Below are 23,776 nucleotides of genomic sequence, written 5' to 3'. Positions count from 1 at the left end.
CTGGATGAAGTCAGCCCACCCATCCACCCCCCCAAACCAAAACCGTGACTTGGAAAACACAGAAAAGACCATTTACTTGCCTGAGAATTTGGCGTTTTGGTCCCTACTGGTGGGCTTCTTTTATTCTGAAGTCTTAAAAATCATCTTGCTTTTTTTTAAAAAAAAAAGTTCCTTGGTCCCACTTTAAAGAGATCTTCCCCAAAAATTAACTCCAGGATCTTCTTTTTTCTTGTAGAGAACAGATGGCTATTCGTGTAGCAGTTAGATTTTATTTTATTTTTAATCCAGCAGAACAAGCTTTTTATACAGTTGCTTATTTAACTAGGCATGAACCAAACAAATACAGTATTTCTCTTTTTATAAAGCTTCAGGACTGCTAGTCCCTGGCTAATTTAATCATGACTCTGAAGCTAAGCCAGGTTCGTTCTGATTAGTAAGATGATTGTCTAGAGGTTTAAAAACCTACATTGGTTTTTAAGGCACTATGTTTAGCTGGTCAACATATTCAGCCAAGCTTTGGGTAGCTTTTGGTGAGGAACATGAATGGATGCCACAAATTAATCTTTATAGCACAGATTCTCAATCTTGGCCCCGTTAAGACTTGTGGACTTCAACTCCCAGAATTCCCCAGGCCAAGGTGGCTGGTTGGGGAATTCTGGGAGTGGAAGTCAACCCATCAGCTACTTCTGTTGATTGCCAGCAGTTTGGTAGTTCAATTCTCACTGGCACACGGTTCAGCCTTCCGTCCTTCCGAGGTGGGTCAAATGAGGACCCAGATTGTTGGGGGCAAGAGGCTGATTCTGTAAACTGCTTAGAGAGGAGTGTAAAAGCACTAGGGAGTGGTATATAAGTCTAAATGCTATTGTTCGTTCTTCCTTCCTTCCTTCCTTCCTTCCTTCCTTCCTTCCTTCCCATGGTGGTGCATTGATTGCAATATTTCAGGCTAATTCTGACCACTGTCAGGACTTCGATCCTGACCAGCTCAAGGTTGACTCAGCCTTCCATCCTTCCGAGGTGGGTCAAATGAGGACCCAGATGGTTGGGGACAAGAGGCTGATTCTGTAAACTGCTTAGAGAGGAGTGCAAAAGCACTTGGGAGCTGTATATAAGTCTAAATGCTATTGCTATTCCTTCCTTCCTTCCTTCCTTCCCATGGTGGTGCATTGATTGCAATATTTCAGGCTAATTCTGACCACTGTCAGGACTTCGATCCTGACCAGCTCAAGGTTGACTCAGCCTTCCATCCTTCCGAGGTGGGTCAAATGAGGACCCAGATGGTTGGGGACAAGAGGCTGACTCTGTAAACATCTTAAGAGAGGGCTGCGAAGAACGGTGGAGCAGTACAAAAGTCTTGTGCTATCTTAAAAGTTGGCGAGGTTTGAGAAACATTTGCTTTTAGAGCAACGCAAAGCATCCTGTCTCTTAAAACTCCTGGGTTTGCGTTCATTCAAAAGGAACGCAGGTATGAGGTATACACATGAGAAGGAGCGATTTATACAAATGCTGGACACAAACTTATCTTTGAAAGCTAGTCAGATGCCAGCTACAGTGGTACCCCTATCTAAGAATGCCTCTGCTTACGAACTTTTCCAGATAAGAACCGGGTGTTCAAGATTTTTTTGCCTCTTCTCAAAAACCATTTTCCACTTACAAACCTGAGCCTCCAAAATTATAACCGGAAAAGGCAGGGAGAAGCCTCCGTGGGGCCTCTCTAGGAATCTTGGAAGGAAACAAGGCTGGAAAAGGCAGGAAAAAGCCTCTGTGGGGCCTCTCTAGGAATCTCCCGGGAGGAAACATAGCCAGAAAAGGCAGGGAGAAGCCTTCCTGGGGCCTCTCTAGAAATCTAGGAGGAAACAGGGCCAGAAAAGGCAGGGAGAAGCCTCCATGGGGCCTCTAGGAATCTCCTGGGAGGAAAGAGGGCTGGAAAAGGCAGGGAAAAGCCTCTGTGGGGCCTCTTTAGGAATATCCTGGGAAGAAACGGCCAGAAAAGGCGGGGAGAAGCCTTCCTGGGGCCTCTCTAGAAATCTAGGAGGAAACAGGGCCAGAAAAGGCAGGGAGAAGCCTCCATGGGGCCTCTAGGAATCTCCTGGGAGGAAACAGGGCTGGAAAAGGCAGGGAAAAGCCTCAGTGGGGCCTCTAGGAATCTCCTGGGAGGAAACAGGGCTGGAAAAGGCAGGGAAAAGCCTCCGTGTGGCCTCTCTAGGAATCTCCTGGGAGGAAACAGGGCCTCCACCCTCTCTGTGGTTTCCCCAATCGCACGCATTATTTGCTTTTACATTGATTCCTATGGGAAAAATGGCTTCTTACAAACCTTTCTACTTAAGAACCTGGTCACGGAGCGAATTAAGTTCATAAGTAGAGGCACCACTGTACTGACGTCTGTAAGCCAGCATACGGCTGACATGTGCTCCTGTGTACCAGATATCTGGGTAAACAGTGTTGGCCCATTTGGGTTTGGTCCCTCACACATCACTTCTTTTTGTTAAAAGAAGTTTGCTACATCATTCAATGGCTTTTGGGAAGTCCATCCAAATGGTCATTAAAACAAGCTGGCCTAAGTCAGAGCTACAGAACTAGCTGTAGTTCTAAGAAGTCTTGAGAGCTTTCAGCCGAGGCAAGGCTGGGAGTGTGTTTTGAGAGATGAATTCATGGGCCTAGTCCTCTGTGAGGCAGCTGGCCATTTCTTATGTGGCACGGAGTCACGTAGCTACCTGCCTACGTGTCCTGAACGTTGTGCTTCTGTTCCATTGAAAGATCTGGCTTTTTGAAACAAAATAAGATTTTTAAAAACTCATGATAGTCGCTTTGCTCAGAATGCTCTTTTAGGGAAATTGTCCCTTTAATTGCATGGTGCATATACCGTATTTTTCAGAGTATAAGAGGCACCTTTTTCCTCCCTAAAAGAGGCTGGTAATTTGGGTGTGTCTTATACTCGGAATGTAGCTCCCCCCCCCAGCCCTAACTAGCTATTAACAATCTTCTCAGCTCTTATCTTGCAGGTTCTTTCATTGTTTCTCTCTGCAAAGAATGTTTTTCAAGCCCTAAGGCTTTGCAGGGTTTTTTTCATTGCTCTAAACGTTTATTTCCATCCCTAACCAGGTACTAACAATATTCCCAGCTCTTACCAGCTTACAAGCTCTTTCATTCTCACTCTCTGCAAAAAATGTTTTTTTTTAAAGCCTTAACCAGGGGATAAAATAATATGCTGAAACTGACCAGACTAAGGACGCTGGCCAGATGAATACCTGGTAGGCAGATTCTTTTTCCATATTTTCCTCCCCCTTATACTCCGGTGTGTCTTATACTCTGAAAAATACGGTATTTGCTGCCCGGCCCTAATCCCCATGGAATTATGGGTTCTATTCCTGGAATGGAGTGTGTCACTCAAGCCTATCTGACAGTTTTGACAGAGGGCAGGCCCCCCATTGCCAAACCTGCCCCAAGGGCTGTTGTGTTGAGCTTTCACAGTCAAAGTTAAAAATGACAAAAGACAAAAGAGAGAGGAAAAACCCCACATCTGTACATATTTGGAGTGTGTGGGGAAACCCCCCCCCCTTCAAATCAGGCTCTGGGAGGCAAAAGAAGAATACCTGGGCAGCCCCCTCCTTCCAGTTACTCCCATCCTGAACCCCCAAAACATTAACTGGGAAGGAAATTGTCCTCTTGAGCAGACAAAGGGAGCATCAGCACATCGCTGCTTCCCGCGAAGAGGCAGCTGAGCTTGGGCTTCAGTTCGTTCCAGACTTCACACATCTGCAAAGAAGAAAGGAGAGAGGCAGAAGCGGTCAGCAGAAGGGCCGGGAAACCCTTGACGGAGAGAGACATTGGCGGCCCTCGGAGTGGCTTGAGGAAAACAATAGAATTCTTTATTGGCCAAGTGTGATTGGACACACAAGGAATTTGTCTTTGGTGCAGATGCTCTCAGTGGACATAAAAGAAAAAGAGACATTTGTCTAGAATAGAGTAGAGTAGAGTAGAATAGAATAGAATTATTTATTGGCCAAGTGTGATTGGACACACAAGGAATTTGTCTTTGGTGCAGATACTCTCAGTGGACATAAAAGAAAAAAAGACATTTGTCTAGAATAGAGTAGAGTAGAGTAGAATAGAATAGAATTCTTTATTGGCCAAGTGTGATTAGACACACAAGGAATTTGTATTTGGTGCAGATGCTCTCAGTGTACATTAAAAATATACATTTGTATAGAATAGAATAGAATAGAATAGAATTATTTATTGGCCAAGTGTGATTGGACACACAAGTAATTTGTCTTTGATGAAGATGCTCTCAGTGTACATAAAAGAAAAAGAGACATTTGTATAGTAGAGTAGAGAATAGAATAGAATAGAATAGAATTCTTTATTGGCCAAGTGTGATTGGACACACAAGGAATTTGTCTTGGTGCATATGCTCTCAGCGTACATAAAAGAAAATAGACATTTGTCAAGAATCATGAGGTCCAACACTTAATGATTGTCATAGGGGTCAAATAAGCAATCAGGAAACAATCAATATTAATAAAGATCATAAGGATACAAGCAACAAGTTACAGTCATATAATCATAAGTGGGGGGAGATGAGAAAAAACTAGTAGTAATAGTAGTGCAGCCTTAGTAAATAGTTTGACAGTGTTGAGGGAATTATTTGTTTAGCAGAGTGATGGCATTTGAGGGGAAAAAAAACCTGTCCTTGTGTCTAATTGTCTTGGTGTGCAGTGCTCTGTAGCGATGTTTTGAAACAGTTTGTGTCCAGGATGCAAGGGGTCAGTCAATATCTTCACGACTCTCTTTTGGACTCATGCAGTCTACAGGTCCTCAATAGGAGGCAGGTTGGCAGCAGGTTTTTTAAATATTAGGATTTGTATTTTACATTGTTTTTTTTACTATTGCTGTGAGCCGCCCCGAGTCTGCGGAAAGGGGCGGCATACAAATTTAATAAACAAACAAACAAACAAACAAACAGTTTTTTCTGCAGTTCTGATTCTCCTCTGAAGTCTGTGTCGGTCTTGTTGGGTTGAAGACCAAACCAGACAGTTATAGAGTGCAGACAATAGACAGATATTGAGGAAAACAAGGGAGAGGAATGCAGGAGCTGGCCAGACATGACAGCTGTTGGACACACAAACGCACAAACACACACACGGCCCCGCCTGGAAGGCCCTCACCTCTTTGTGGCCCTGGATCTGGGAGTTGACGAAGGCCCCCAAGATGTGAGAGGTGAGCGGAAGGTAAATGTGGACGAGCTGAGTCTCTTGGTGAAGGCAGTAGAGGGAGAAGTAGTTACGCTGCTCCATGGTCAGGATGGCGTTCTCTTGCTGGGGGCGGGTGGAGGAGGAGGAGAAGCAGAAAGAAGGAAAGGAGAAAAGAGGGGAGGAAAATAAAGAAAAAAGAGGGGAAGGAGTAGAAGAGAAAGAAAAAGGAGATGGAAGAGGAGGAGGAGAAAGGGGAAGGAGAAAAGAGGGGAGGAAAATAAAGAAAAAAGAGGGGAAGGAGGAGAAGAGGAAGAAAAAGGAGATGGAAGAGGAGGAGGAGGAGGAGGAGAAAGGGGAAGGAGAAAAGAGGGGAGGAAAATAAAGAAAAAAGAGGGGAAGGAGGAGAAGAGGAAGAAAAAGGAGATGGAAGAGGAGGAGGAGGAGGGAAAGGAGAAGGAAAACACACATTCAGGATTGGATCTGTTTCTTTTTCTCTGTTAAACCACAAACGATAACTCCTGCAAAGAACACACCCACAAAACCTCCCTTTTTCTTCATGCTGCAGAATTCCCCTAAGACTCTCAGCTGTGATCGAGGTCTCCTCCTGCGTCTGCGCAACTGTTCCTGTCTCCCCATCATCATCATTATTATTAATAGTAGTAGTATTATTATTAATTAGATTTGTATGCCGCCCCTCTCCGAGGACTCGGGGCGTCTCACAGCATATATAAAAACAGAACAATAATTATTAAATCCAATTAATATTACAATTTAAAAACAATTAAAATAAAAAATGAAGAGCGAGTTTGTTCCAAGCATCTACTACAATTTTTTTTTTAAACCCACCACTTTCAGGGTGCAGAAACCTCGATCTTGCCCCTGGTTGGCCAGCCTGGGTTCTAAAGCGCCGAGAGTCGTTCTCACCTCCACAATCCGGGATTCCAGCTGCTCCACCGACTCGGCTTCCTTGTTCTGCACCGTGGCGCTCATCATCTGCTTCTTCATCAGGCTGTACCTCTGCAAGGCCCTCTGGTGCTTGTGCAACACGCCCTTCTCGTGCCTCTCGCACAGATCCTGCAAGGGGGCTGAGTTGTATCTCTTGATCTGCCTGTCTCTGTTTCTCCCTAGCTCTTACCTACTGGAGCTCTCTCTAGATCTCTGCAGGCTTCTCCCTCTAGGTCTGCCTCTTTCTTTATCTTGTCTGTCTGTCTGTCTGTCTGTCTGTCTGTCTGTAGGTCTGCCTGCCTGTTCATCTCTACCTTTGTAGATGTCTTCCCCCCCACAACACACCTTATCTATCAGAGTCTAGAGACAGAGACAGAGACAGACAACTATACAGGTAATTAATAAATATCTAATAAATAAATCTAATAAATAAATATAGATAGAGAGGGATAGATAAACATAATCTATCCCTCTCTAACTGTATAGTTGTCTGTCTGTCTACCTCTTCCTACCTATTATGTATCAGTCTATGTCTATCTATGTGCATCTATCCCTGTCTATCTCTCTGACTGACTATCTATCCATCCATCCATCCATCTATCCTATGTATTCTATCTATCTATCTATCTATCTATCTATCTATCTATCATATCTATCTATCTATCTCTGACTATCTATCTATCTATCTATCTATCTATCTATCTATCTATCTATCTGACTATCTATCATCTCTGTCTGTCTATCTATCTATCTATCTATCTATCTATCTATCTATCTATCTATCTATCTATCTATCTATCATCTATCTATCTATCTATCTATCTATCTACCTACCTACCTACCTACCTACCTACCTACATCTATATCTATCTGTCTGTCTGTCTGTCTCTTCCTCTATTATCTATCAGTCTATGTCTATCTATCTATCCATTTCCCCTCCCCTCCCCCTCTGCCTGTCTGGGTCTCTTCCTGTATTATACATCAGTCTATGTTTATGCATTTTCTACCTATCTATCTCTATCTATCTGTCTGTCTCTTCCTCTATCATCTATCAGTCTTTGTCTATCTGTCTATCACTGTCTATCTATCTATCTATCTGTCCATCTCTTTCTCTATCAGTTTATATCTTATTTATCTGTTTATCTATCATCAATATCATCTCTCTGTGTATTTTTGCCTGCTCGTCTCTAGACCTGTCGACCTGTCTCTCTCCATCCATTTTTCGCAATTTTCATTCCTTGACTCTCCTGATTCGGACCCCCCCGCTTCCCCCCCCCCAGCCATGTCTCCGACTTTCTCTCCCCCCACGGATGGGTTGAAAACACCGGACTCACTTTATAAGACTGCAGCAAGTCCAGGAAAAGGTTGAGTTTCTCCACCACGTCGTTCTCTTCCTGTTTGCCCTGCACAGGAGAACCAAAGAGAACCCTGTGATAGGGGAGGGGGCAGCGGCGTCCCCTCCCTCACCCAACTGCCCCCCACCAAAGGCAGGAAGTCGGTGGGAAGTGACCCCTTAGAGGGTGGAGGGTCTGCAGAGGCATCTTTCAACAGCGAAGATAAATGGAGAAGGGGTTGAGAAGATGTAGAGCAATCCAGGTGGAGAGAGCAAGAGCGACGGGGGATAGATGCGCAGGTATTCTGTGTATGGGCATGTGTGTGCGCGCATATATCCATACACACACACGCACATACATATGTACACACGCACACATAGGGCTGGTCCTCAGCTGGTCGGCCAGAATTGGCAATGGAAACGTCCGTCAGTAAGCGATGCAGTTGTTGAATGGAAACCTCCCCCCATCACATTCCAGGGTCTACAAAAACGGGCTACAAAAATGGTGGGGGGTCTTCAGCATAAAACTTAACAGGAAAGACCTCATGACTTCAGTAGCCACTTAAAAGGGAATAAAACATTACAGACAAACTCAGATCTTGGTATTTAGAAATGGAATTGGACGGTGTCTGGGAAGAACCTTGAAAGTGAGGATTTCTAAGAGTTTTCCAAATGTAAAATAATGCACTTGGGGAAAAGGAGTCCTCAACCTGAGTATTGTATTGGCAGTTCTGTGTTAGCAAAACCTTCAGGAGAGAAGGATTTAGGGGTCGTGATTTCTGACAGTCTCCAAATGGGTGAGCAGTGTGGTCGGGCAGTAGGAAGAGCAAGTAGGATGCTTGGCTGCATAGCTAGAGGTATGACAAGCAGGAAGAGGGAGATTGTGATCCCCTTATATAGAGCGCTGGTGAGACCACGTTTGGAGTACTGTGTTCAGTTCTGGAGACCTCACCTACAAAAAGATATTGACAAAATTGAACAGGCCCAAAGACGGGCTACAAAAGTGGTGGAAGGTCTTAAGCATAAAACCTATCAGGAAAGACTTCATGAACTCAATCTGTATAGTCTGGAGGACAGAAGGGAAAGGGGGGACACGACTGAAACATTTAAATACGTTAAAGGGTTCAATAAGGTTCAGGAGGGAAGTGTTTTTAATAGGAAAGTGAACACGAGAACAAGGGGGCACAATCTGAGGTTAGTTGGGGGAAAGATGAGAAGCAACGGGAGAAAATATTATTTGGCTGAAAGAGTAGTAGATGCTTGGAACAAACTTCCAGCAGGTTCGGTTGGTAAATCCACAGTGACTGAATTTAGACATGCCTGGGATAAACATACATGAGATTAGATCTTGCCCCCTTGACCAATAAATGTGATGCATGGTGTGATTGGATTGTCTGATTGAGTAACATATAGGGTTTTTAGCTGTAGTTTTTTAATGTATTAGATTTTCTACGCTCTGTTTCTATATTTATTCTGTGAGCCACCCCGAGTTTACGGAGAAGGGCGGCATACAAATCTAAATAATAATAATAATAATAATAACAACAACAACAACAACAACAACAACAACAACAACAACAACAACAACAACAACATAGAAACATAGAAGTCTGACGGCAGAAAAAGACCTCATGGTCCATCTAGTCTGCCCTTATACTATTTTCTGTATTTTATCTCAGGATGGATCTATGTTTATCCCAGGCATGTTTAAATTCAGTTACTGTGGATTTATCAACCACGTCTGCTGGAAGTTTGTTCCAAGGATCTACTACTCTTTCAGTAAAATAATATTTTCTCATGTTGCTTTTGATCTTTCCCCCAACTAACTTCAGATTGTGTCCCCTTGTTCTTGTGTTCACTTTCCTATTAAAAACACTTCCCTCCTGAACCTTATTTAACCCTTTCACATATTTAAATGTTTCGATCATGTCCCCCCTTTCCCTTCTGTCCTCCAGACTACTAATAATAATAACAACAACAACAATAATAATATTTTAGATTTAATTGGATTCGTATGTGGCCCCAATCCGATGACTCGGGGCGGCTCACAGCACAGAAAAACAGTAATAACAATCCAATTAATAGTACATTAAAAACAATCTTTAAAATTCTAATGAAAAACTATCATTGCAATTCATAATATTCACCCTAAGATAAAATACAAGAAATAGTATAAGGGCAGACTAGATGGACCAGGAGGTCTTCTTCTGCTGTCAGTCTTCTATATTTCTATGATTACTCTGCGGAGAGGGGTGGCATACAAATCTTAATAATAATAATAATAATAATAATAATAATAATAATAATAATAATAATACTCTGCACACTCCTTAACACGGTCAATGAATCTCCAGAGGGGGAGGGCGACCAGACCCATCGTCCTGGGCAACCACCATCCTCTCCCACAAAAATCCCTCCCCCTCCCCTGGCCGGGCTCACCTGTTGTACGGCTTTGTCGGCCAGCATGGCAAATTCCACGGAGAGGCCTTTCAGGGCCTGCTTCAGGTTGCCCCAGGCGCTGTGGTTCAGAGCCGCCCAGGAAGGCAGCGGGGTTGTGTCCGAGCCCAAAGCACTGCCGGAAGAAGGAGGGGGAAGGGTATCCGTGAAGACCCAGCCAAAACTTTGCACCAAACCTGCATTTACATTCAGCATCCAGCCCCCTCAAAGCGGTTTACGGGGTCGGCCTCTGGACCCCCAACAATCCGGGTCCTCATTTTAACGTCCTCGGAAGGATGGGAGGCTGCCACAACTTGGAGCCCATCAGGATTGAACTCATGGCAGTCACCAGAGTCAGCAATGTTGCATTCTAATCATTGAATCACCTTCACTCCCTCGCTCCCTCCCTCCTTCCTTTCTTCCTTCATCCCTCCCTCCCTCCCTCCCTCAAGCTATCCTTCGTCACTCTCAGTCTTTCCTTCCTTTCTTCCTCCCTTTCTTCCTTCTTTCCCCCTCACTCCTTCCTTTCTTTCTTCATCCTTCCCTCCCTCCCTCATGCTATCCTTCATCTCTCTCTTTCTTCCTTCTTCCCTTTCTTCCTTCTTTCCTCCCTCCCTCCTTCCTTTCTTCATCCTTCTCTCCCTCTCTCATGCTCTCTCCTTCATCTCTCTCAATCTTTCCTTCCTTCCTCCCTTCTTTCCAACTCCCTCCCTTCCAACTTAGCACTCAGACTTATATACTGCTTCATAGTGCTTTACAGCCCCTCTCTAAGCAATTTAAAGAATCAGCCTATTGCCCCCAACAATTTTGGGTCCTCATTTGACCCACCTCGGAAGGACGGAAGGCTGAGTCAACCTGGAGCCTGGTAAGATTCGAACTGCCAAATTGCAGGCAGCCGGCAGGCAGCAGAAGGAGCCTGCAGTACCACTGCACAACCACAGCTAAATAAAGGCCATTTGCGAAATATCTAAAATTGAAGAGTGGGGGCTACTGGAAACTTTGAGTAACCCCAGGAGGTCTTGTCCTAACTTCGAAGAATCGCTACCGGTCATAAGCGGAGGGCTACCTCTAAAGAGATTTATTATTTATTTATTTATTAATCAGATTTGTATGCCACCCCTCTCCACAGACTCGGGGCGGCTCACAGCAATAATAATACAATGTAAACAAATCTAATATTTAAGTTTAAGTTAATTTAAAACCCCAATTTAAAAACCAATCATACATACTAACATACCACGCATAAATTTTATAAGCCCTAGGGGGGAGGGAAAGTCTCAATTCCCCCATGCCTGACGACAGAGGTGGGTTTTAAGGAGCTTGAGAAAGGCAAGGAGGGTGGGGGCAACTCTGATATCCGGGGGGAGTTGGTTCCAAAGGGTCGGGGCCGCCACAGAGAAGGCTCTTCCCCTGGGTCGCGCGAAACGACATTGTTTAGTTGACGGGACCCGGAGAAGGCCAACTCTGTGGGACCTAACTGGTCGCTGGGATTCGTGCGGCAGAAGGCGGTCCCGGAGATTGGGTCTCAACCCCAAGGCTGGAGCTTAGAAAATAAGTGGCTCAAGTCTACGGCCGCTCACCTGAGCTCCTTCCCAAAGAGGAGAAGGTCCGAGGCATTGTCCACTGCCCGAGACGCTATCCGCTCGGTCCGGTCCCTGAGTTTGTAGAAGCTGTTGTAGATGTTCCTGATCAATTCTCGGCTGGCCCCAAATTGGATTTGGATGTCCGTTGGCAGGTATTCCTGAAAGACAGGTGGGAAAGATCAAGAGACCCAACGACATGGGGATGCCAGGAGGGCGCCAGGTTGGGGATGCCGGCAGCCTAGCCAGCTTCCATATACCGTAGTTTTCCGAGTAGAAGATGCACCTTTTCCCTCCCCTAAACGAGGGTGGAAATGTTGGTGCGTCTTATACACCGAATAAAGCCATTTTTGGTGCCCAGAGGATTCGGGAGGCCTGCAAAATGTTCCTGGGGACTGGGTGTGTGTGTGTGTGTAATTTTTTTATTTATTTATGATTTATTTGAATGCCGCCCCTCTCCGTAGACTCGGGGCGGCTAACAACAGTAATAAACAGCATGTAACAAATCTAATTTTTAGAATAATTTAAAAACCCTTATTAAAACCAAACATACACACAAACATACCATGCATAAATTGTATAGGCCTAGGGGGGAAAGGGTAGTTCAATTCCCTCAAGCCTGACGACAGAGGTGGGTTTTAAGAAGCTTATGAAAGGCAAGGAGGGTGGGGGCAATTCTGATCTCCCGGGGGAGCTGGTTCCAGGGGGTCGGGGCTGCCACAGAGAAGGCTCTTCCCCTGGGTCCCGCCAGACGATTATTAATACTAATACTATTATTAGTATTATTATTATTGGAAACGAAAACACACACACACAAACACAAAAACGGGGCATGGAGAAGGTTTGAGGGGCCTGTAGAGTGATCCTGAGGGCTGGGGTTGGGGGGCAAAAACTTTTTGTGTGGGGATTTATCTCTTCAAAATGTTGGTTTGTCTTATACTCCGGTGCTGTACTGTGAAAAATACGGTAACTGGAAGAGCCTTACATAAGCTGGAGAAGTTGGCCCTAGGTTTTCCAGTCTTCCCCAGCCCGTCCTTCTCAACGTTTGCTACTTCGGGAGTTGGGTGGCATATAAATACAGTGGTCCCTCTACTTAGGAACTTCATTCATTCCGTGACCAGGTTCTTAAGTAAAAAAGTTTGTAAGAAGAAGCAATTTTTCCCATAGGAATCAATGGAAAAGCAAATAATGCATGTGATTGGGGAAACCACAGGGAGGGTGGAGGCACTGTTTCCTCCCAGGAGGTTCCTAGAGAGGCCCCACGGAGGCTTCTCCCCACATTTTCCGGCCCTGTTTCCTCCCAGGAGATTTCAAGAGAGGCCCCACGGAGGCTTCTCCCTGCCTGTTCCAGCCCTGCTTCCTCCCAGGAGATTCCTAGAGAGGCCCCACGGAGGCTTCTCCCCGCATTTTCCGGCCCTGTTTCCTCCCAGGAGATTTCTAGATAGGCCCCATGGAGGCTTCTCCCGGCCTTTTCCGGTAACAGTTTCGGACACTCAGGTGGGAATTTGTTCTTGAGAAGAGGCAAAAAAAATCTTGAACACCCGATTCTAATCTAGAAAAGTTGTAAGTAGAGGTGTTCTTAGGTAGAGGTACCCCTGTATGTTTAATGAATAATAAATAAATAAATACTTTAATATGGGTGGACTTCTCCACTCCTCTTAAAAGGGCCAACATTAGAAATCCCATCCCAAGTGACCAGGATATTCCGAAGGGAAACCTTCTACTGAAGCCACACCATGTCCGTGTCATTAATAAGAGGTCCATTCAGACAATACCTTTGCCTGCATTGCAAACTTGCAGGTCATGAATTCGTCCCCCACACCTTGGAGCAACTCCCTCAGTTTGTTCTGAACATCCTAGAATGACAACAAGGAGATAAATATTAGAATCCGGATGGCGAAAATAAGAAATGGTGACAGCACTATATAATGATAGAACGCAAAACTTAGTTATTTATACTAGCTTAAACATATAGAATTTATTTTTAGATTATGAGCTTGATAAGGTAAAGTACTGATAAGTTTTTCTTTACCTTATATATACTGCTCCAAAAAAATAAAGGGAACACTTAAACAACAAAATATAACTCAAAGTAAATCAAACTTCTATGAAATCAAACTGTCCACTTAGGAAGCAACACTGATGGACAATCAATTTCAAATAATAATATCAATATTATTAGATTATTATTATTATACTAGAAGCATATCTAATAATATTAGATTATTATTATTATATTAGAAGGATATCTAATAATATATGATGATGATGATGATTATTATTATTATTATTATACTAGAAGCAACACTGATGAACAATCAATTTCAAATAATAATAATAATTTATCCAAGGATCTACGACTCTTTCAGTAAAATAATTTGCGGAGAGGGGCGGCATATAAATCCAATAAATCTAATCTAATATTTTCTCATGTTGCTTTTGATCTTTCCCCCAACTAACCTCAGATTGTGCCCCCTTGTTCTTGTGTTCACTTTCCTATTAAAAACACTTCCCTCCTGAACCTTATTTAACCCTTTCACATATTTAAATGTTTCGATCATGTCCCCCCTTTTCCTTCTGTCCTCCAGACTAGACAGATTGAGTTCATGAAGTCTTTCCTGATACGTTTTAGGCTTAAGACCTTCCACCATTCTTGTAGCCCGTCTTTGGGCCCCTTCAATTTTGTCAATATCTTTTTGTAGGTGAGGTCTCCAGAACTGAGCACAGTATTATTCCAAATGTGGTCTCACCAGCGCTCTATATAAGGGGATCACAATCTCCCTCTTCTTGCTTGTTACGCCTCTAGCTATGCAGCCAAGCATCCTACTTGCTTTCCCTACCGCCTGACTGCACTGTTCACCCATTTTGAGACTGTCAGAAATCACGACCCCTAAATCCTTCTCTTCTGAAGGTTTTGCTAACACAGAACTGCCAATACAATACTCAGATGGAGGATTCCTTTTCCCCAAGTGCATTATTTTACTTTTGGAAACATTAAACTGCAGTTTCCATTGCTTTGACCATTTATCTAGTAAAGCTTCTCGGGCACACTTACCGACCCGCTGAAAGAGAGGAAGAACTTTAGAAGGACATCTTCCGAAAAAGGAGGGTGTCGAGCCACCAGGTTGATGAAGCGCTTCAAGGCACGGCGTCTGGTCTCGATAAATTCTCGATCGGCTGGAGGACAGGAGAAGGGCCAGGTTGAGGGACTCTCAATTTTCAAAACCTCCCTGATAACTTTACTCCTAAAAGGACTAAAGTCCCGCTTCTTCTACTAATTCCAGCCACGTCAATTAACGTGAAATTAGTTCTGACTCCATCAGAGTATCGCCGTAATGTCGCTCCTAATGAATGACTGGATTTCTTTGAAACCTTGGCTCGCGGGTCACGAATTAATTAAGGCAACTTTCGGAAACTTCACACTATGCTCAATAGGAGACTTCTAAACCCAGGCAATGCCATCTGCCGGGGCCTAGATGAAGAGCCTTCTCTGTGGCGGCTCCGGCCCTTTGGAACCAGCGCTCTCCAGAGATTCATACCGCCCCCACACTCGGCCTTCCGCAAGGTTTTAAAAACTCACCTTTGCCAGCAGGAGCACCTAGCTGCGGTGATGATATGAATACAGAATTTATGACATGTGAATAAATGTGGGTTATTGGGTTTTTTTTAAGAAATGGGGTTTTAGATTCATTTTAAATTAAGATGTTTTTCTTTATATTTAGTATTTATCGCTGTTGTGAGCTGCCCTGAGGCTATGGAGAAGGGCAGCATAGAAATCAATCAATTGATCAATCAATAAATAAATCAATAAGCGGGGATTGCAATTCCCAACACAATGCCTTGGTTGACTAGGAAGTTTGACAGTCATACAGTGGTACCTCTACCTAAGAATGCCTCTACTTGCGAACATTTCCAGATAAGAACCAGGTGTTCAAGATTTTTTTGCCTCTTCTCAAGAACCATTTTCCACTTATAAACCCGAGACTCCGAAACTGTAACCGGAAAAGACAGGAAGGAGCCTCCATGGGGTCTCTCTAGGAATCTCCTGGGAGGAAACAGGGCCAGAAAGGGCAGGGAGAAGCTTCCGTGGGGCCTCTCTAGGAATCTCCTGGGAGGAAAGAGGGCCGGAAAAGGTGGAGAGAAGGCTCCATGGGGCCTCTCTAGGAATCTCCTGGGAGGAAACAGGGCTGGAAAGGGCAGGGAGAAGCTTCCGTGGGGCCTCTCTAGGAATCTCCTGGGAGGAAACAGGGCTGGAAAAGGTGGAGAGAAGGCTCCGTGGGGCCTCTCTAGGAATCTCCTGGGAGGAAACAGGGCCGGAAAGGGCAGGGAGAAACCTCCGTGGAGCTTCTCTAGGAATCTCCTGGGAGGAAACAGGGCCTCCACCCTCCCTGTGGTTTCCCCAATCTCACACCTTATTTGCTTTTCCATTGATTCCTATGGGGAAAATGGCTTCTTCTTACAAACGATTCTACTTAAGAACCTGGTCATGCAACGAATTAAGTTTGTAAGGAGAGGGACCACTGTAGTTCCAACCCATTTGGAAAAATCAGGCTGGGGAAGGTCCTCACTGATGGGTTACCTCCCACCTCTTCCCTTCCAAGCTTACCTCCTAACATCCTCTTGGGAGGCAATCCGGGGACCATACGGTAGGGGAACTTCTGAAGAAGCATCTCGTGGAAAACCACAAAGTCGTTATACCGTCGGTAAACGGAGCACCGAAAACGCTGTAGGGAGAATGAAGGACCCCTTTTAAAATTGGCTTAGGGAAAGAAAAATGGAACATATTACCATGCATGGTGGACCTGCCCAGTGGCGAAAAAAAAGTTGGAATAAAATTAAAGACTATTTAGAGCAAATAACTGGTCGACAAATCCCTTTAAAACCAGAACTATACCTACTCGGAATTATTAGACCAAAAGTATCTAAGGAAGATTGATGATGATGATAATAATAATAATAATAATAATAATTAATAATAATAATAATAATAATACTGTCTGGTTTCTTTTTCTACACCAGACATTGTGATCGTGGAGAAAAGGAAAGTATGGATCATCGACATCACAATCCCAGGAGACAGCAGAATTGAGGAGAAGCAGCTAGAGAAATTAGTGAAATACGAAGATCTAAAAATCGAGCTGCAACGACTCTGGCATAAGCCCGTGAAAGTGGTCCCAGTGGTACTTGGCACGCTGGGCGCAGGGCCAAAGGATCTCAGCGGACATTTGAAAACCATCGGAATTGACAAAATCTCCATCTGTCAATTGCAAAAGGCCGCTTTACTGGGATCGGCAAACATAATTCGCCGCTACATCACGCAGTCCTAGGTGCTTGGGAAGTGCCCGACTGGGGATGAAATACGAAATCCAGCATAGTGATCTCGTTTGTTGTGTTATACTGACATAATAATAATAATAATAATAATAATAATAATAATAATAATAATAATAATAAAAAATTAGATTTGTATGCCGCCCCTCTCCAAAGACTCGGGGCGGCTCATAGCAATGATAAAAAACAATATTATAGTGAACAAATCTAATATTAAAAAGAAGTACAGTATATAAAAACCCTATCATATTTAAAACCAAACAACACATACATACCAAACATAAAATATAAAGAGCCTTGGGGAAAGGTGTCTCAACTCTCCCATGCCTGGTGGTATAGGTGGGTCTTGACCAATTTACGAAAGGCAAGGAGGGTGGGGGCAGTTCTAATCTCCGGGGGGAGTTGATTCCAGAGGGCCGGGGCCGCCACAGAGAAGGCTCTTCCCCTGGGGCCCGCCAGACGACATTGTTTAGTCGACGGGACCCGGAGAAGGCCGACTCTGTGGGACCTTATCGGCCGCTGGGATTCATGATACTTAATAATACATATAATTACAGCTGCCAGTCTTGTGCAGACCTGGAAATTAAACAACGTCTCCTCAACACTAAATTTAATAAATGATATTTACGAAATCGCAGAGATGAACAAGATGAGATTGGAAATACAAGAAGTTCTACCAATCAGAGGTTTACTCTTCCAAGCTTTTGGATCTGTGTTGGATTCCCTCTACTTTTGATTTTTGCTGTTGTTATTTAGAAACATAGAAACATAGAAGTCTGACAGCAGAAAAAGACCTCATGGTCCATCTAGTCTGCCCTTATACTATTTCCTGTATTTTATCTTACAATGGATATATGTTTATCCCAGGCATGTTTAAATTCAGTTCCTGTGGATTTACCAACCACGTCTGTTGGTAAATCCAAGGATCTACTACTCTTTCAGTGAAATAATATTTTCTCACGTTGCTTTTGATCTTTCCCCCAACTAACTTCAGATTGTGTCCCCTTGTTCTTGTGTTCACTTTCCTATTAAAAACACTTCCCTCCTGAACCTTATTTAACCCTTTCACATATTTAAATGTTTTGATCATGTCCCCCCTTTTCCTTCTGTCCTCCAGACTCTACAGATTGAGTTCATTAAGTCTTTCCTGATACGTTTTATGCTTAAGACCTTCCACCATTCTTGTAGCCCGTCTTTGGACCCGTTCAATTTTGTCAATATCTTTTTGTAGGTGAGGTCTCCAGAACTGAGCACAGTATTATTCCAAATGTGGTCTCACCAGCGCTCTATATAAGGGGATCACAGTCTCCCTCTTCCTGCTTGTTATACCTCTAGCTATGCAGCCAAGCATCTTACTTGCTTTCCCTACCGCCCGACCACACTGCTCACCCATTTTGAGACTGTCAGAAATCACTACCCCTAAATCCTTCTCTTCTGAAGTTTTTTCCTAACATAGAACTGCCAATGCAATACTCAGATTGAGGATTCCTTTTCCCCAAGTGCATTATTTTACATTTGGAAACATTAGACTGCAGTTTCCATTGCTTTGACCATTTATCTAGTAAAGCTAAATCATTTACCATATTACAGACCCCTCCAGGAATATCAACCCTATTGCACACTTTAAAGTCATCGGCAAATAGGCAAACCTTCCCTACCAAACCTTCCCCTATGTCACTCACAAACATATTAAAAAGAATAGGACCCAGAACAGACCCTTTTTTTTCTATTTTAACTTTAACATTTACTGCCCGGATCTCCTTATTGAGACGGGCAGCTAGCGAGTTAAAGGACTCTGGAATGAACCTGTTTATCCGTTCACTCTTTGTTCAAACGTCCAAAGAATCCATCTCAGCCTCCCTTCGCAACAGATCTAAACAAACTACAACGGCTACATCTTGCAGCAATAAATCCTCTTGAAAAGCTAAATGATGCAACAAACTGGACGCTTCCCCCTCTCGACTTCACTGCTGGAGTTTGAATCACTCTGAAAAAAAAAATTGCTAAGAAAAACCTGCCAACAGCGAATGTAGAAGGAAAGAAGAAATCATTTCTTTCACGACAATTGAAAGCCCTGCTTTAAATCGGGGATTTTCACCAGCCAGAGGAAAGGATGGAAGTCGGTCGATTCAACTGCCCATCGGTGACTGAAGTGGCAGAAATTGATTCAACTTTGTCAATTCCCTAAAAGCACTCCAACTGTATTTATAAATGGATTAATGTTCCGTCCTTTCTTCTACCTGGCAAACCCCACCGACTGCGAATCTTAACTTCTCAAAGTTTGCACATAGTATTTGTACACTACAACATTAGTATTTGCACACTACTTGCAGATTACACTGGGGAACGATTTGTAAGGCAATTTCTGTTGACTTTGATTGTTGACAACTAAAAAAGTTGTTAACTTTTTTTATAGTTAATTAGGCATGCTGGTTTCAAATTCCAACCCAATCCATCCAAATCTTTATTATTTATTATACTGATTTCAGAGAGACTCCACAATAGCGGAAAAGGAGTCCTTTCTTCTTGTTGTCCTATAATTCGTGTTATTATAAAATGTTAAGTAATCCATTATATTATTTGACAACAGCTCTAACCAAAGGTTAACCCTTAACCCTTGGCAGCCTGGCTGGTTGGGGAATTCTGAGAGTTGAAGTCCACCCATCTTAAAGCTACGAGTCTACGGAGAGGGGCGGCATACAAATCTAATAAATAATAATAATAATAATAATAATAATAATAATAATAATAATAATAATAAAGCTGCCAAAGTTTGGGAAACACTGCGTTAGAGATTTATTATTTATTCATATATATTTTTCTTTTTGGGGAGGGTATACTTAAAGGAGTTATAAAATACCTGTCTGCAAATTTGAGAGTGGAGATACTCTGGAAAGGTTTAAGAGGGTGAAAGAGGAAGTAGAAATAGTATCTATCTGTCTGTCTGTCTGTCTGTCTGTCTGTCTGTCTGTCTGTCTGTCTATCTATCTATCCTGCTCAAAAAATAAAGGGAACACTCAAAGAACACTTAATGTCTGCTTAAAAATGGGCTTTTTAAACTATTTTAAATTTTAAATTGTAAATTATTAGATTTGTTAGGAACTGTTTTTATTGTATTGTGAGCCGCCCCGAGTCTACGGAGAGGGGTGGCATACAAATCTAATAAATAAATAAATAAACACATCCTAGATCTGAATGAATGAAATATTCTCATTGAATACTTTGTTCTGTACCAAATTGAATGTGTTGACAACATTTATTTATTTTTATTTATTTTATTTTATTTTATTTATTTTGTCCAATACACAATAATATACAATGAAGCTTATAGAGATATAGTAGAGAAGATATAGGAGATATAGGAGAGACCATAGGACAGGGGACGGAAGGCACTGTAGTGCGCTTATGTACGCCCCTTACTGACCTCTTAGGAATCTGGAGATTGTGAAATTGATGGTCAATCAGTGTTGATTCCTAAGTGGACAGTTTGATTTCACAGATGTTTGATTTACTTGGAGCTATATTGTGTTGTTTAAGTGTTCCCTTTATTTTTTTGAACAGTATACTGTATCTCTATCTCTACCTACCTACCTACCTACCTACCTACCTACCTATCTATCTATCTATCTATCTATCTATCTATCTACTATCTATCATCTGTCTGTCTGTCTGTCTGTCTGTCTATCTACTATCTATCTATCTACTATCTATCTATCTATCTATCTATCTATCTACTATCTATCTATCTATCTATCTACTATCTGTCTGTCTGTCTGTCTGTCTGTCTATCTATCTATCTACTATCTATCTATCTATCTATCTATCTATCTACTATCTATCTACTATATCTATCTATCTATCTACTATCTATCTATCTACTATCTATCTATCTATCTATCTATCTACTATATCTATCTATCTATCTATCTATCTACTATCTATCTATCTATCTACTATCTATCTACTATATCTATCAATCTATCTACTATCTATCTATCTACTATCTATCTACTATATCTATCTATCTATCTATCTATCTATCTATCTATCTATCTATCTACTATCTATCTATCTACTATCTATCTATCTATCTATCTATCTACTATCTATCTATCTACTATATCTATCTATCTATCTATCTACTATCTATCTATCTATCTATCTATCTACTATCTATCTACTATATCTATCTATCTATCTACTATCTATCTACTATATCTATCTATCTATCTATCTATCTACTATCTATCTATCTATCTATCTACTATATCTATCTATCTATCTATCTATCTATCTATCTATCTATCTATCTACTATCTATCTATCTATCTATCTATCTATCTATCTACTATCTATCTATCTACTATATCTATCTATCTACTATCTATCTATCTACTATCTATCTATCTATCTATCTACTATCTATCTATCTATCTACTATCGATCGATCGATCGATAGACAGACAGACAGATATGAATTTGTATATGGTGAAGAAAAAAATTTAAAAAATTTAAAAAAGAGATTTATTATTATTATTTATTATTATTATTATTTATTAGATTTGTATGCCGCCCCTCTCTTTTTAAAAAGAAGTTTATATCCTATTAACTATGATTTCTAAAATGTCGATGTAAATTTGCGCAAGGTGGGGGTACAATTTGCATTCCAAAACTAAGCACGGCATTGATAACTGCAAAATATAGAGAATTCTCTCTTTTTAGAGAGACGAAGCTCTTCCAAGATACAGTTGGTTTTAGCTCTACAAGCTTCAGCTAAAAAGCCGAGAGCAATTGCTTCCCTCTTCCCTCAGGGCCAATCTTAAATGCCTTTTCTCCAAATACAGCCCCTTATATTCCTCAAATTCCAGCCCGCCTGGAGGATCGACCAAGCGTCTCCAAGCGGAGCCCACGCATCAAATTTCTTCCTCGTCACCAACCTTGCTGGAGACTTCATATTCCACGTGCTTCAAAAACAGCCCTTTTTTCTCCGGGATGAGCTGCACTTGAACGGTGTCTTTGCTCAAGAGCTCCTGTAAGGTGTGAGCGAGGACCAAGGGGCTTCCTGGAGGCTTCTGCATCGGAGGGTCTTCCGAATCTTTGGGGTCGCTGGCGGGAGGTTCCCCCAAGTCTAAAGAGGAATGCAAAAAATAAAATAAAATAGATGCTCTAGGTGGAAAAAAAGGCAGGGGGAAGAGACCTTCTCGTGCTACCCAATCTGTAAACTGCTCTTGCACGAAACAGGCGCATACCTAGGTTGGAGAAGTTTTATCTCTACCTGCCAGAACTACCCAGAAATGTCTCCAACCCCACACCTTCGCCTCTTCAGAAGCAGTTGGCTCCGCTCGGCCAGGTGCCAAATAAAATCATTTGAAGGAGCCAGCTGAGAGGCTGGTAATTCCCGTCGAACTGGCTCCTGCAAAGATAAAAAAAAAAAACCCCGAGCAGCAGCACTTAAGCTGGCATTCTGGGTGCCTGTTCACAATCAACTTTGGGACGGTGGGAGGGAGAAAAAATGTGAAGATTTCTGGAGGAGGAGGAGAGGAAGAAAGAAAAGGAGAAGGAAGAAGAGGAGAAGGAGAAAGGAGGAGGAGAAGCAGGTGGAGAAGTAGAAGAGGAAGAAGAAGGAAGAGGAGAAGGAGAAGGAGGGTGGAGGAAGAGGAGGAGGAGGAGAAATAAGAAAGAGAAAGAGAAGGAGGAGGAGAAAGGAGGAAAAGAAGAAGAAGAGGAAGAGGAAAAGGAAGAGGGAGAAGAAGGAGAAGGAAGAGGAGGGGGAGAAAGAGGAGGAAGAGGAAGGAGAAGAACAAGAACCACAAGAAGAAGAAGAACAAGAAGAAGAAGAACAAGAAGAGGAAGAAGAACAAGAACAACAAGAAGAAGAAGAACAAGAAGAAGAAGAACAAGAAGAAGAAGAACAAGAACAAGAAGAGGACAGGAGAAGAAGCACAGTCCCCACACTTCCTATCTGCTCAAAATGTCCATGGCCAAATTTTGGGAAGCCCAAGAAGGTTGGGTGAAGGACAGATGTGTGCGTGCGTTGGAGGCCATTCTGCTCCACGTGGTTATTATTTTATCTGCAAGGGCCTTTTCCAAGGGGAGCCTCTCCAGATGTGAACGGTGGGAATCCCTAGAGAGCCAAAAGGCCGAGGTTGGAGAACGCAAAATAATTCAAGGCGAAGTTTCCACCCATCTCACTGAACCAGCTGGAACACGGCTTGGGGATTTGGCTCTACTGCGTCAACACAACCGCCGGAGTTTTGCATAGGAGCCGATTACGGTTTGTTCCCAAAACCATGGCTAAACTAACCATGGGTAACGGCAATGAGTAAACCTGGATGAAGGTTCTTACAGGCAGTCCTCAATTTACAACAGGTCATTCAGCGACCGTCCAAAGTGACAACGGCACTGGAAAAAAGTGGCAGACACATTTTGCACAGTTAAGAGCATGGCAATATCCCCGCGGCGGCCACGGGATCAAAATTCAGGCGCTTGGCCACTGACGGTCATGTTCCAGGGTGGCGTTATTGCAACTTTCGGACAAAGTCAATGCAGAAGCCAGATTAACTGGGTTTGTTACGGTTTGGGGGTTTTAATTATTGTTGTTCTTTGACTTCTTTTTTATTATTGTATCATTGCATTGTTTTTTATTGTTGTAGGACACTCTGTGTCCTACGGGATTCGGCGGCATAGAAATAGAATAAATTCAATTCAATTCAATTCAAAAGCGGCAGAAATTCATTTAACAACCGCTGCAAGAAACGGCGAGGAAGGGTCCAAGACTCGCTCAACAAACGTTTCGCTCAGCAGAGGGTTTGGCGTAGCGGTGAAGGCGCTAGGTTGGAAACCAGAAGACTGTGAGTTCTAGTCTACATGGGGCTACCTCTGAAAAGTGTTCGGAAACTTCAGATCGTGCAGAATGCAGCTGCGAGAGCAATCATGGGCTTTCCCAAAAATGCCCATGT

General features: G+C 42.8%; 1 protein-coding gene across 1 annotated transcript in view; it reads right to left on the bottom strand.

Annotated features, from left to right (window-relative positions):
• Positions 1 to 255: 255 nt before the first annotated feature.
• The window catches only part of SNX8 (sorting nexin 8), a 34,357-nt gene continuing 10,836 nt past the window's right edge, over positions 256 to 23,776 (bottom strand). The window contains exons 2-11 of the mRNA XM_070761359.1: positions 21,755 to 21,945; positions 16,093 to 16,210; positions 14,542 to 14,663; positions 13,262 to 13,342; positions 11,487 to 11,647; positions 9,910 to 10,042; positions 7,472 to 7,540; positions 6,117 to 6,266; positions 5,166 to 5,315; positions 256 to 3,753 (exon numbers count right to left, since the gene is read on the bottom strand). Of these exons, the coding sequence (XP_070617460.1) occupies positions 3,640 to 3,753; positions 5,166 to 5,315; positions 6,117 to 6,266; positions 7,472 to 7,540; positions 9,910 to 10,042; positions 11,487 to 11,647; positions 13,262 to 13,342; positions 14,542 to 14,663; positions 16,093 to 16,210; positions 21,755 to 21,945 (1,289 nt within the window). The 3' untranslated portion in view covers positions 256 to 3,639. The remainder of the gene's footprint in view (positions 3,754 to 5,165; positions 5,316 to 6,116; positions 6,267 to 7,471; positions 7,541 to 9,909; positions 10,043 to 11,486; positions 11,648 to 13,261; positions 13,343 to 14,541; positions 14,664 to 16,092; positions 16,211 to 21,754; positions 21,946 to 23,776) is intronic.

This window comes from Erythrolamprus reginae, chromosome 9 (assembly GCF_031021105.1).
Source record: "Erythrolamprus reginae isolate rEryReg1 chromosome 9, rEryReg1.hap1, whole genome shotgun sequence".
In the NCBI taxonomy this organism is placed as follows: Eukaryota; Metazoa; Chordata; class Lepidosauria; order Squamata; family Dipsadidae; genus Erythrolamprus; species Erythrolamprus reginae.
This window is presented reverse-complemented; position numbering and strand designations above follow the sequence as displayed.